The 13,197-nt window shown below is 43.9% G+C and overlaps 1 protein-coding gene across 1 annotated transcript; it reads right to left on the bottom strand.

The window, feature by feature from the left end:
• Nucleotides 1-6,888: 6,888 nt before the first annotated feature.
• Nucleotides 6,889-12,378, bottom strand: ZNF333 (zinc finger protein 333; the record flags this gene model as incomplete). The annotated part of the gene is made up of 7 exons (XM_081091352.1): nucleotides 6,889-7,146; nucleotides 7,569-7,645; nucleotides 8,188-8,283; nucleotides 10,174-10,300; nucleotides 10,932-11,020; nucleotides 11,355-11,358; nucleotides 12,322-12,378. 7 exons carry the CDS (start codon nucleotides 12,376-12,378, stop codon nucleotides 6,916-6,918), a joined length of 681 nt encoding a protein of 226 aa, XP_080947478.1. The 3' UTR covers nucleotides 6,889-6,915.
• Nucleotides 12,379-13,197: the final 819 nt, after the last annotated feature.

Genomic DNA, 13,197 nt, shown 5'->3' with positions numbered 1-13,197 from the left:
GGCAACAAAGTAACCTAAAATCTAAGGAAAGACAAGATCATCCAAGGAGGGACCATCAGGAGAACTGGTTCATTTATGGCAGAGCACAAAGGAAGTGATTTGGATGCAAAACGAATAAAAATAATTGACCTAAATATTTAATGAATTGCTAAGAGCCAAGTGTGAGTAATCATGATAGTAAAGAATCTCTGAGGCACTGAGTGGCAGGAATGTGGAGAGACCCTCTCTGAGATGCAGCTTCACAGGAAAGGTCTACAGCTGACAGTGAAGCAAATGATGAAAACCCTCTGTCAAAACAGCCCCACCATAAGCACAAGATAACAAGGTAGCACTAGAATATAATGAAGCCCAGATGCAATGACTACCACTAGATAGCTCTCTCAAAAATATTCTAGTAAAAATATAGGTGTGCCTATTGCCAAAAACTAATAATATAAACCTCAGTGTCCACTGTTCTTCACACATTGTCCAGCATTCAACCAAAAATTATGAAATACATCAGCAAAAACAGTCCATGAAGAGTTCAACACAATCAGACTGAGGAATAAACTAACAGACACAGAATTTTAATAATTATGAATAATATGTGAAAGGCTCTAAAGTAGTAGTTATCACCTGGGGGGCATTTTGTCCTAGGGAACATTTGGCAATTTCTGGAGACATCTTTAGTTTCACAGCTGGAGGGGTACCTACTATAGTAAGTGCAGGCAAGAGATTCTGCTCAGCATTGTACAATGTACAGGACAGCCCCAGCCACAAAAATGTATCCAGCCCCCCAAATGTCAATAATGCTGAGGTTGAGTTCTGTTCTAAACTCCCTTATATTATACAGATGCTAAAAACAGATGTCTACCTTTTCACTATTAAAAACTAGAAAATGTCTACAAAAACATATAAGGTGTAAAGAGAATAACTTTTAACAGGAAATGTCATGTTCTCTTCTGTTACCCCAAAGTTGAGAAACCCCATTCTCTTGGAAAAGGGGCAATATGTATGAACATATGGGACATTTCAAAAGAAAATAGAGGCCACAATTTAATATTTCATTAACAACATACCTTTAATCAAAATCCAAAGGCATAGAAAAAACTAACAAGCTTTACTACTTAAAGTTTCTGGATGATAAAGATCACCATTAATAAAGCCTGAAGACTATATAAAATATTTTAATGTTAATAAGAGATTAATCCATAATCTAAAGTAATTTTTAAATTGCAATGATAAAATGCTATAAATATATTAGAAAATTATAGGTCATTAACAGAAAAAGAAAAATGCTAAGACATAGTAATCAAGAATACTGAAATTAATACAAGAAGCTAATATTGCAGAAATTAGAAAAATATAGAGTTGGATAACATTCAACATTGGTTAGACCAGAGTGAAATGGATATTGTCATTAAGTACCAGGATAAATTAATATACACACTTACTTTATTCAGCAATTTGTTACTAGCTATGAAAGTTTAAGATGCACATATCCAAGGGCCCACAAATCCCACTTCTTTTCGTCTACCTTAGAGAAATGCTCTCGTATTCATAGGAAGGTATTTATTAGAAGGTGTTTTAAGTAAATTTTACAAGAATGATCAATTGAAAAGTATGCAAGCAATAGAATGTACAACACCAAGAGTGAACCCTAATGCAAACTATGGACTTTTGGTGAGTATCAATGTAGGTTCATCAATTGTAACAAATGCACCATACCAGTGAGTGATGTTGATAATGAGGGAGGCTATACATGTGTGGGGGCAAGGGTAAACAGGAAAATTGGTAAACCTTCCTCTTAACATTTCTGTAAACCTAAAACTTCTCTAAAAAAATTAGGTTTTTTTTATTTTTTTTTAATATATTTTATTGATTTTTTACAGAGAGGAAGGGAGAGAGATAGAGAGTTAGAAACATCGATGGGAGAGAAACATCGATCAGCCACCTCCTGCACATCTCCCACTGGGGATGTGCCCGCAACCCAGGTATATGCCCTTGACCGGAATCGAACCTGGGACCCCTCAGTCCACAGGCCAACGCTCTATCCACTGAGCCAAACCGGTTTCGGCAGGTTTTTTTTTAAATAGAGGGGTTAATTTCCAAAATTTATAAAGTACTCATGCAACTCAACAAAAGGAAAATAAGTAATCTAATTAAAAAATGGGCAGAGGGCCTGAACAGAAACTTCTCCAAAGAGGACATACAAATGGCCAAGTGACATATGAAAAAAAGCTCAATGTCACTAATCATCAGAGAGATGCAGATTAAAATGACAATAAGATACCACCTCACACCTTCCAGAATGGCTACCATCAATAAATCAACAAGTGCTGGAGAGGGTGTGGAGAAAAAGGAACCCTGGTACACTGCTGGTGGCTATGCAGACTGATATAACCACTATGGAAAATAGTGTGAAATTTCCTCAAAATGGAACTGCCATATGACCTAGTGATCCCACTTCTAGGAACACAGTTAAACCTGTTTCTTGAAAGTCTCCCATCTCAAACAATTCAGTTCTTGACCAAGTTGTTCACAGAAAAAAATGTCTCAGTCACCGACCAAAACTTCAGTTTTCTACCTCAGCATAACAAAAGTGTCTCTCAAGCAACAAACAAAAAAGAGAATGCATTTGCTGCTGGAGAAATGAAAGCTTAGCACAACTTTAAAAACCTAAAGAGGTGCCGAAACCGGTTTGGCTCAGTGGATAGAGCGTCGGCCTACGGACTGAAAGGTCCCAGGTTCTGTTCCAGTCAAGGGCATGTACCTGGGTTGTGGGCACATCCCCAGTAGGAGATGTGCAGGAGGCAGCTGATCAATGTTTCTCTCTCATCAATGTTTCTAACTCTCTATCTCTCTCCCTTCCTCTCTGTAAAAAATCAACAAAATACATAAAAAAAAATTAAAAAAAAAAAAAACTAAAGAGGCTATCAAGAGTGCTGTTAAAAAAAAAAACAAGAGTGCTAATGTTGGTAAGGGTGTGAAAGTACTCACAAAACAACAATCACAGACAATTGAATAGGTAGAAAAACTGTTGTTTACTGGATAAAGGAAAAGTAACTAGCCAGTGATAGATTTCAGAAGCAGTGATATATGAAAAATTTGTTTGAGGCTAGTAGGGTGTGGGTTGATAAATTTAAGAAAAGAAGAGTTTATAGATTAAGCAGTACATTAAACATGTACTATATGTAAGAAAGTTTAAAACAGGAAATCATTTGGGGGTCTGGAACATATTAATTCAATTCGGTTTTCGAACAAATCACTTCTCAAACAGCCTTGGGTTTGAGAACCAACTTTCCACTGGATATCCTAAGAAACATGAAACACCAATCAGAAAGAATGTATGCACCCCTATGTTCATAGCAGCACAATTTACAATAGCTAAGATCTGGAAACAGCCCCAGTGCCCATCAGTAGACAAGTGGACTAAAAAGCTGTAGTACATTTACAACATGGAATACTATGCAGCATGGAGTAACCTGGAGAGTATTATGCTAAGTGAAATAAGCCAGTCAGAGAAAGACAAGTAACACATGATCTCACTCATATGTGGAATCTAATTAACAAAATAAACTGACAAACAAAATAGATCCAGAGACATAGAAGCATGGAACAGACTGTTGAATCTCAGAGGGAAGGCAGGGGTGGGTAGGTGGGAAGAGATCAACCAAAGAACTTGTATGCATATATGCATAACCCCTGGACGCAGACAATAGGGTGGTGAAGGCCTGGGGTGGGTGGTGGGGGAGGGCTAGAAGGGGTCAATGGGGGGAAACGGGACATACCATATTTTATTTTCCCGTGTATAAGGCACTATTTTTTTCTAAAATCATTAGACTAAAAAAATAAATAAATAAATAAAATAAAATCATTAGACTAAAAACAAGGGTCTTAACATGGAAGTCAGCCGAAGAGGGAGCCTCGAGGTGTATAGTTGCCCACTTGTTCAACAGGCTTCCTCCAATCACAAGCGTTATTGTTACTGATGTCAGCTGATGCTGTAATTAGAGGAGGAGGTGGAGAGTGCGAGGTGCAATGGGGACCAGAGTGTTCTGAGCCCATAAAGATGTCAAAAAATAAAAAGATAAATACCAGTAAGCGACTGTCTTATTCTGCAAAATTCAAACTGAATGTAATCAGCTATGCAAAAGAGCCTGGAAACAGAGCTGCAGAGAGACAATTTGGACCTCCTCCCACTGAGTGTATGGTCAGACAATGGAGAAAACAGGAAGAACAACTCCTTTAGATGCCAAAAAAAAAGGCCTTAAGAGGAAAACCAGCAAAATGTTTAAAATATTGATTTCTTAATTTGGGGTTGGAAAAGTGGGGGGCATCTTATATATGGGTGTGTCTTCTACATGGAAAAATACAGTCTGTAATATGTCCAACAATAACAATTTTTTAATTAAAAAAAATGAAACACTTTGCAGATACCAGAAAAAAAATATCAAAAAAGTTTATTTAATTGCTTCAAAATATATAAATTAAAAATTGATAGAATTACAAGATTTATTCAGCAATCCAAAACCATGGTGGAAGAGTTAAATGTAGCTCTTTTAGTACATTATAGATCAGAAACTGCTATGGACCAAATGTTTGTGTCCACCAACATTCATATGTTAATGCCTTCCCCGGTGCAATGGTAGCTGGAGATGGGGCCTTTGGGAGGTGATTAGATTATGGGAGTAGACCCCTCTTGGATGGGATTAGTGCCCTTATAAAAGGGACACCAGAAAGCTCCCTCAATCCTTCTGTCATGTGAGTACAGAGAGAGAAGCTGGCCATCTGTGAACCAGGAAGCATACGTCAAATTTGCTGGTGCCTCGATCTTAGATTTCCAGGCTCCAGAACTGTGAGAAATAAATTTCTGTTGTTTATAAGCCACCCAGCCTATAGTATTTTTGTTATAGCAGCCTGAACTGATTATGACAGAGACCAATATTTATTATAAACATGCAGATTTTGAAACACAAATAATAGGCTGAACCTAGTAGACATATGTAGAATATATTGATTTCAACCACCCATGAAGCACTTACAAAAACTGACCATATAAGAAGTGCATCTGTTAGAAATTGTATTCGACTGTAACAAGCCCATCTCTGCCTTCCCTTCCCCAATTCTCTCCTCAAAAAAGCCAATGTCATGTACAGTAAGAAGTGCATCTAACAAGATATTCAGAAATAAATAGTTCGGGGCTGGTGCAGACACATAAAGATACCAATTGGGGAATCAGAATGTTTATAACTTCTGGCCACACTCTCTTTAGCCCGTGCCTTTAATCCTCATGGTCACAGATGGCTCCTCTAGCACTGGACGCCATGTCTGCTTGTGCAAAAGGCAACTAGAGGGACCCGGCTAAATGAAACCACTCCTTTCCAATCTCTTTCCCAGGAGTCACACCCAGCGACTTCTCATACTGACCAGAACTGGGCGATGTGGCCTCTAACTACAAGAAGGACTGGGAGATGGAGGTTTTTTAATAGTGCACATTACCAATGTGAACAAAAAAACGTAGGTTCTGTTGTAAAGAAGAAAGGGCAGTTTTGGTAGGCAACTAGTAGGATGTGCCATACTAGACCAAAAAGAAATCTCAACAAAAACCCAAAGACCACACACTCTGCTCAATGTAATTAAATTAGAAACCAACAACAGAAAGGCAACTAAGAAACAGCCAGATATATGCAGGAACTTTCCAGAATGACAGAAATGTTCTATATCTTGAATGGGTTGTTGGTTACATGTATATATACATCTGTCCAACTCATCTAACTCATAATATTTATGCATTCCACTATAAATAATTATACCTCTACAAAAATATAACCATGCAGTTATTTAAAAATCTAATTACAAATAAGTAATGTGTCAAAGATTTAATAATGGAAACTAAAACAATATTTAAAATCAACCAAAAATTAAATTAGACATCAAAACATGTTATGAAGCTAAACAAGTACTATAAGAGATTATTATAGGCCCAAATGTTTATATTTTTACAAATTGGAAGTTAATTAGCAAGGGGCCTACCAAATGAATGAGACACTGATAAAGGCAAGCTGGTATGAATCCTTTTATGCACAGTAAGTGAAGAGCTGTGCCTGAACGCTTTCTCACACTGATTACATTCATAGGGTTTTCCTGTAGTGTGTGTTCTCACGTGCACAATAAGGTGTGAGGACTGACCAAAGGCTCGCCCGCATTCCTGACAGGCATAGGGCTTCTTGCCGGTGTGGGTCCTTGCATGTTTCCTGAGGGATGAGGGCTCACTAAATGCTCGCCCACATTCCTGGCACGCGTAGGGCCTCTCTCCAGTGTGGGTTCGCATGTGACTCTTGAGGGTTGATAGACGACTCAACACCTGACCACAAGTAGTACACTCATAAAGTTTCTCCCCCGTGTGGATCCTCTTGTGAACGTTCAGATGGGTGCTCGTTCGGAAGGGCTTTCCACACTGGTTACACTCATACGGTTTCTCTCTGGTGTGAGTTCGCAGATGAGTCTTCAGTGACGAATGTTCCCTGAAAGCTTTCCCACACTGACTGCATCCAAAGGGCTTCTCTCCAGTGTGAGTTCTCATGTGGCTCCTCAGAGAAGATGGCTGATTAAAAGCTTTCCCACAGTCCTTACATTCATAGGGCTTCTCACCCGTGTGGTTTCTCTGGTGCAAAATCAGGTTGAAGTTCCTTGTGAAGGTTTTCCCACACTGACTACATTCAAAAGGTTTCTCTCCCGTGTGTGTCCTCATGTGGCGTCGCAGATTCGAGGAGTACTTGAAGGCGTGCCTACATTCCTGACATTCAAAGTACTTCTCTGAGGTATGGGTCTTCTCGTGCCTGATAAGGTCAGAGCTGTATCTGAAGGACTTTTCACATTTGTTACATGCATAGGTTTTATCTCCACTATGCCTACTATGGGTTTTCTCATGCACTATTTGGTGAGTGGTCTGGAAGAAGGATTTCCCACTCTCTGGGCATTCATAGGGGTTGCCTCCAGCATAAATTCTCTCACACTGAAAAAGTTGTTTGATACTGTTAAAGGGTTCCCCAAATTCATTATACTTATAGAGTTTTTCTCCAGGCAGGGGTTGCTCCTGTCAATTGAGGAAAATATGAAGACCAAATATTTCATTATAATCATCCACCTTCTCCCCCAAGTAAACTGTGTGCAGAATCAAGACATTTCTATAGCTGAAGCTTTTACCATTTTCATGTGTCCGTACTATTTCTTACTCTAAGTTCTATCAAGTGGATGCAATGCCACAAAGAGCTATCATTTTCATTACTTGCATGGGGCTTCTTAGATGTAGACTTTTTCTGAGTTGTTTAAGACTACACTATGTCTGTGTCCCATTTAGGAACATGGTGAGTTGTGGGAATTCTATGAAGATGCGTCTTAATCTACATTTCAAGTTTTCTCCCACTTCATCATGACATTCAGACTCTCTACCAAGAAAATGCTTTCTCTTGCATGAGCATCCCTTGCCTTAAATCTTTCTCAAGCCACATGTGCTGTTTTTCTAACCAGCAGCAACTCCAGACTTCCTATTATAGAGGACCAAGAATAACTGTTGTGTACCTTACCCTTTCTATGCCAATGGATGCAATCTTCGCAAAAGTATCTTGGTTAAGAATTGACTCTTGGGATTGAGGTTGAGGTTCTGAAATGAATTAAAGGTGAGGGGGAGAAATTAAATGTTCAGAGAAGGAAACTAGGATCAAGATGACCAAAAAAGTAAGCTAGGACAAGTAGATTATTTTTTAAATACTGATCTTAAATATGGGACGAAAGGGTGAAAAGGAGAATGTATCAGAGAGCAAAGGAAAATTTTAAGGCATTTGGCTATGTGAGGAGTCAAGAAATCACAGAGACAAAGGATAGAAATAGTAGATAATTTACTAAGGAAGTATTCTATGATATTGAGAGAAAGTATTAACAATCTACAGGAGGGAGGAACTGGATGAAATACACACATGAAAATGCTAAATGTGAAGGGAAGGAGGGATAAATTGTTCTATGAAACCAGAGTAAGGTATTTGAGATAAAAAGAGAAAGGAAAAAAGGTGAAACTCACTAAGGGAGCTCAACCAATAGCCTTCTCTGTCAAAGGCGTTGAAAGTATGCCCCTTACTGACACTTTCCAAATTGAGCATTCATCTTACCAATCAGAGCTAGCGCTCCCCTGATATGCCTGGCACTCACCTGTTCGGACTCCTGGGAACATCCCTCTATCAGTGATCCACAGCTCTTCTCTTTGCTCCAAATAGGAAAAGGTGCTGAGTTTGCATAGTTGATCTCCTGCTCGTGGGGAAAGACACATGGTGTGGGCAGACTATGCCTGCCATGAAGCCAGGGCTGATATTCTGAAGTCATTAGGAGCGCTGGAGATGGGAGCAGTGAAATGCACATGCCTAAATGTGGATGGGCACAGCAGAGCTCTTTTCACTAAGGAACAACCTCCTTCGCTGGGTCCCCAAGGACACGGGGACATTCCAGTCCCCAAAACCTAGGGCCTAGCTCAGGGATGTACGTATTTGAGAAGCCCAGAAACCGCAGATAGATATTCATTTCCATGGGGAGGCCACTAGACTATCTATCTACACTAATAAAAGAGCAAAATGGCAATTGGCGTACGACGATACCCTTTTCATTGGCTAATCAGGGCTATATGCAAATTAACTGCCAACTAAGATTGGCAGTTAAATGCCAACAAGATGGAGGCTAATTTGCATATGTAGGCACAATGTAGGGAGGCGAAAGGGAAAGCAGGAAGAAGCCCCCTGCCACTGACAGTGATCGGAAACCCAGGGGGGAGCTAAGAGCTGGGGGGCAGGGCAAAGGCGGCCCCCCAGCCATGATCGGAGAATCAGGCACCTTTGCTGCCCTGGCCAGTGATAGCAGGAAGTAGGGGTGGAGCCAGTGATGGGAGCTGGACACAGTCGAAGCTGGCAGTCCCGGGAGCTAGGGGTCCCTTGCCTGGGCCTAAAGCGGAGCCCACAATCGCGGCGCCCCCCGCTGCCACTGCAGGTCCCCGCTGCCCGAGCCGGACGCCTCAGCCAGAGGCGTTAGGCCTGGGCAGGGGCAGAGCCCCCATCTCCCCCCGATCACTGGCTCTGGCCCCTGCCCAGGCCTGACACCTCTGCCGGAGGCCTCAGGCCTGGTCAAGGGGATGATCCGGTGATTGGTGATCGGAGGGTGATGAGGGTCAACTCCTCTGGCCAAGGCATCAGGCCTGGGTGGGGGGCTGAGCCGGGGATTGGGGGGATATGATGGTCCCCTTGCCCAGGCCTGAAGCCTGGGTCAGAGGCGTCAGGCTTGGGCGGGGGGTGGAGCAAGCGATCAGAGGGAGATGGGGGTCCCCTGCCCAGGCATGATTCCTGGGCCAGAGGCCTCAGGCCTGGGCGGGGGCCAGAGCCAGTGATCGGGGGGAGGTGGGGGTCCCCTGTCCAAGCCTGACACCTCTGGCGGAGGCATCAGGCCTGGGCAAGGGGCCGATCAGGTGATCAGAGGGTGATGGGGGTCTACGCCTCTGGCCGAGGCATCAGGCCTGGGCAAGGGGCAGAGCCAGCAATCGGAGGGGTCTGGGGGTCCCCTGCCCAGGCCTGATGCCTGGGCCAGAGGCATCAGGCCTGGGCTGGGGGCAGAACCAGTGATGGGGGGAAATGAGGGTCCCCTGCCCAGGCCGGACGCCTCTGACAGAGGCGTCCGGCCTGGGCAAGGGGCCGATCCTGCGATTGGAGGGTGATGGCGGTCAACGCCTGAGGGCTCCCAGTATGTGAGAGGGGGCAGGCTGGGCTGAGGGACACTCCCCCCCACACACACCCAGTGCACGAATTTCGTGCACCGGGCCCCTAGTATATATATAAAAGCCTAAGCAACCGTCCAACCGTCCGGTAGCTATGATGCGCACTGACCACCAGGTGGCAGACACTCAACACAGGAGCAGAAACCACAGGCATGGAAACATGGGACTGATAAATCTCAGAGGGCAGGGGGGCAGGGGGGAAGAGATGTACCAAAGATCTTATATGCATATTAGAGGCCCAAAGCACGGATTTGTGCACCAGTGGGGTCCCTCAGCCTGGCCTTGTCTGCCTTTTCATCTCTCAGTTTCCAAACCAGCACAGTTCCAGGAACCCCCATACTTGCTGCATGAGCGTATGGATGAAGTGATGAGAGCAGTCTTACCCACAGAGGCCAGGTTCCTGTAGTTCTCTAGCATCACATCTCTATACAGGCTTCTCTGGGCAGAGTCTAGAAACATCCATTCTTCTGGGGTGAAGAGCACAGTCACATCTGCAAAGGTGACTGGTTCCTAAAATGCACACCCATTCAGGCTCAGTCAGGGGCCACTTCTGCCAACACTTAAGAGGATGGTGGGGAGTTGGCAAGCCTGGGAACAGAGACACTGTGTGGAGGATTTTCAGATGGGGCTCTGAGGTACCTCAGAATCTGCCCTTGGGCTTAGGCCTCAAAACTAGAATTCTCTCTCTACTCTTCCCTTCCTGAGGAACAGCACCCAGAGGCGTAGTGCCAAAGGACCTCAACTTCATGACAGGACTTAGCTATTGACAATTAGCTAGGAAGCACTTTCAGTTTTATTCCCCTTCAGTCCCAGGGTCCAGCAGACCTAAGCATGTGGCAAGCAAGAAAAAGGCAAGAGAGAAATATTTGCTCCAGGGGACCATGACGGTTAGGAGACAAGGACAGCTCACATCCTGGCTTTATTTTCCCTCCTGATGCTCAGCAGAACATGGCACTTAACAACCTGGGGAAGGTCTGACCGAGGGAGGCGTGTTTGTTGCCAGGGCTATCCTCCACCCACTGAGAGAAGCCCCATTCCTAGATGCCTGGAGGCCAGCCCTGTGGGGTCTAAAAGCTCCAGGTAATGAGAAGGGGACAGGGGGAAAAGCAAGAAAGAAGAGCAAGGAGCACTTCTTACTTACCTGTACACAGGTAGACAGCATGCCAGGAACCACAGCTTCTTTCTCTACACTTTCCTCCTGTAGCCACACAGGCTCTTGAGCAAGCAGAGCTAGAGGAGAAGGGGAGAGCTGTGGAGCCCAGTGAACATACTCACAGGACCAAGGGCTGCCCACCCTTATTGTTAGTGATCACATGTGTACACACACCCATGCACACACTCATAGGGACATGCAGTGCCCACACTCCCAGCCTCCTTCCGTTTTTTGTATAAGCTCCTCCTTCTTCTCCCCATGATGCAGACCTTCCTCTTCTCATCTCCCTCAGTACTCTCTGCCTCAGCTGGCAACCTGCCCCTCTACTTGGCCAACTCTACTTGACAATGCTGACTCAAATCTGAATTCCAGACCAGACACCCAACCATCGGCTCCAATCTCTCCACTTACCTATCTGGGGAAACAAGAATGGAATATCCAGAATGAGCTAGAAAGCAAGGCTGTTGCCCCAGCAGGCAGCTCTAAGAAACAAGGATTATTTTCAGGCCTTGATTTTGCCCTGCTGGGCTATGAACTTGCTTGGGACCCGTGACCCCTTTTTTCTCTCCTGTTGGGAATGGAAATGCCTGTCCTAAGCAGGCCCCTGGAGGAACGTTGGGACCATAGTTGCATGTGGGGACGGCACCAATTTGTAGGAGCCAGAGGGCAGACTGTTATGGGTTGGATTGTGTTCCCAAATAAAAGAGGAAGTTCTAACTCAGTGATGACGAACCTTTTGAGCTCAGCGTGTCAGCATTTTGAAAAACCCTAACTTAACTCTGGTGCCATGTCACATATAGAAATTTTTTGATATTTGCAACCATAGTAAAACAAAAATTTATATTTCTGATATTTATTTTATATATTTAAATGCCATTTAACAAAGAAAAATCAACCAAAAAAATGAGTTCGCGTGTCACCTCTGACAGGTGTGTCATAGGTTTGCCATCACTGTTCTAACTCATGGTACCTCAGAATGTGACCTTATTTGAAAATAGGGTGTTTGCAGATATAATTAGTTAAATGAAGTTACAGTGGAGCAGAGTGGGCCCTTAATCCAATGACTGGTGTCCTTATAAGAGGAAAAGAGATACAGAAACAGCGACAGATGAGGGGAGAAGACCATGTGACAATGCAGGCAGAGATTGGATTGATGCATCTACAAGCCAAGGAACACCAAGGATGCCAACAACCACCAGAAGCCAGGAGAGAGGCAAAGAAGAACCCTCCCCTCCAAATTTCATAGAAGTATCACCCTGCAAACATCTTGATTTCACACTTCTGTGCCTTTAGAACTATGAGATATAAATTTGTTTCATTCCCGCCCCCCACCCCCCTACCCCCCCCCCCAACACACACACACACAAAATGCGCTCACCACCTTCTTCTCAAAGGCTATTCCTCTTCCAGTGTTCCCAATCTCAGGAAGTGACATCCCTGCCTCAGATGTGAAATCTCTCCCCTCTCTGACACTCTACAGACCCCAAAAATTAATCCCCCAAAAAATAAATCAGTAGTGACATCTCTACTTGAAGCACCCACCTCTCCCCAACTCCACCCACCCACTTCCTTTCCTCCTAACCCTGTCCTCACCATGGCTAATGCCACATCATACCTTTCTCCCTCCTGGATCCACTTAAATGTCACTCCCTCATGACTTAGATGTCACAACCCTGCTCCCCGCACGGCATTTGCCACATAAATGCTCTGGATCATCTGATAAATGAAATGTACATACTACTCATCAAATTGTCTCAATTTGACCTCCTACATGTCTTAGAATGAATGTTCCATGCTTACCTACCGTGCAGATAAAAGTTAACACAGAAGGCTTGACGGTGCTCCTTATCAAGGCCTGATGGCAAAGTTGGACCTTGGCTGGGGTCTGGAAACTTGGATTTCAAGAGGGATCCTACCACCCTACCTGATAAGAGGAGTTCACTCTGCTTAAACAGTTTCTACAGTGTAGTTTGTGCTGAATGCCTGCTTCCCTTCTAGGAGTCTGGAACGTAGGTATGTTCTGGGCAGAGGGTGCCTACGTGCCCAGCCACTAGTGAAAACCCTGGGTGCTGAGTCTCTAATGAGCCTCCCTGGCAGACAACACTTTGCATGTGTTGTCCCAGCCCACTGAGGGGAATTAAGTGCTTCCCATGTAATTCTGCTGGGAGAGGAGTCTGGAAGCTGTGCCTGGTTCCCTCCAGACTTCACCCCCATGCACCTTTTCCCTTGGCTGATTTTGCTTGGTATCCTTTCA

This window comes from Myotis nattereri (assembly GCF_964212035.1).
Source record: "Myotis nattereri genome assembly, chromosome: 5".
Taxonomy (NCBI): Eukaryota; Metazoa; Chordata; class Mammalia; order Chiroptera; family Vespertilionidae; genus Myotis; species Myotis nattereri.
Note: the sequence above shows the minus strand (reverse complement) of the source record. Positions and strands in the feature narration are given on the sequence as shown.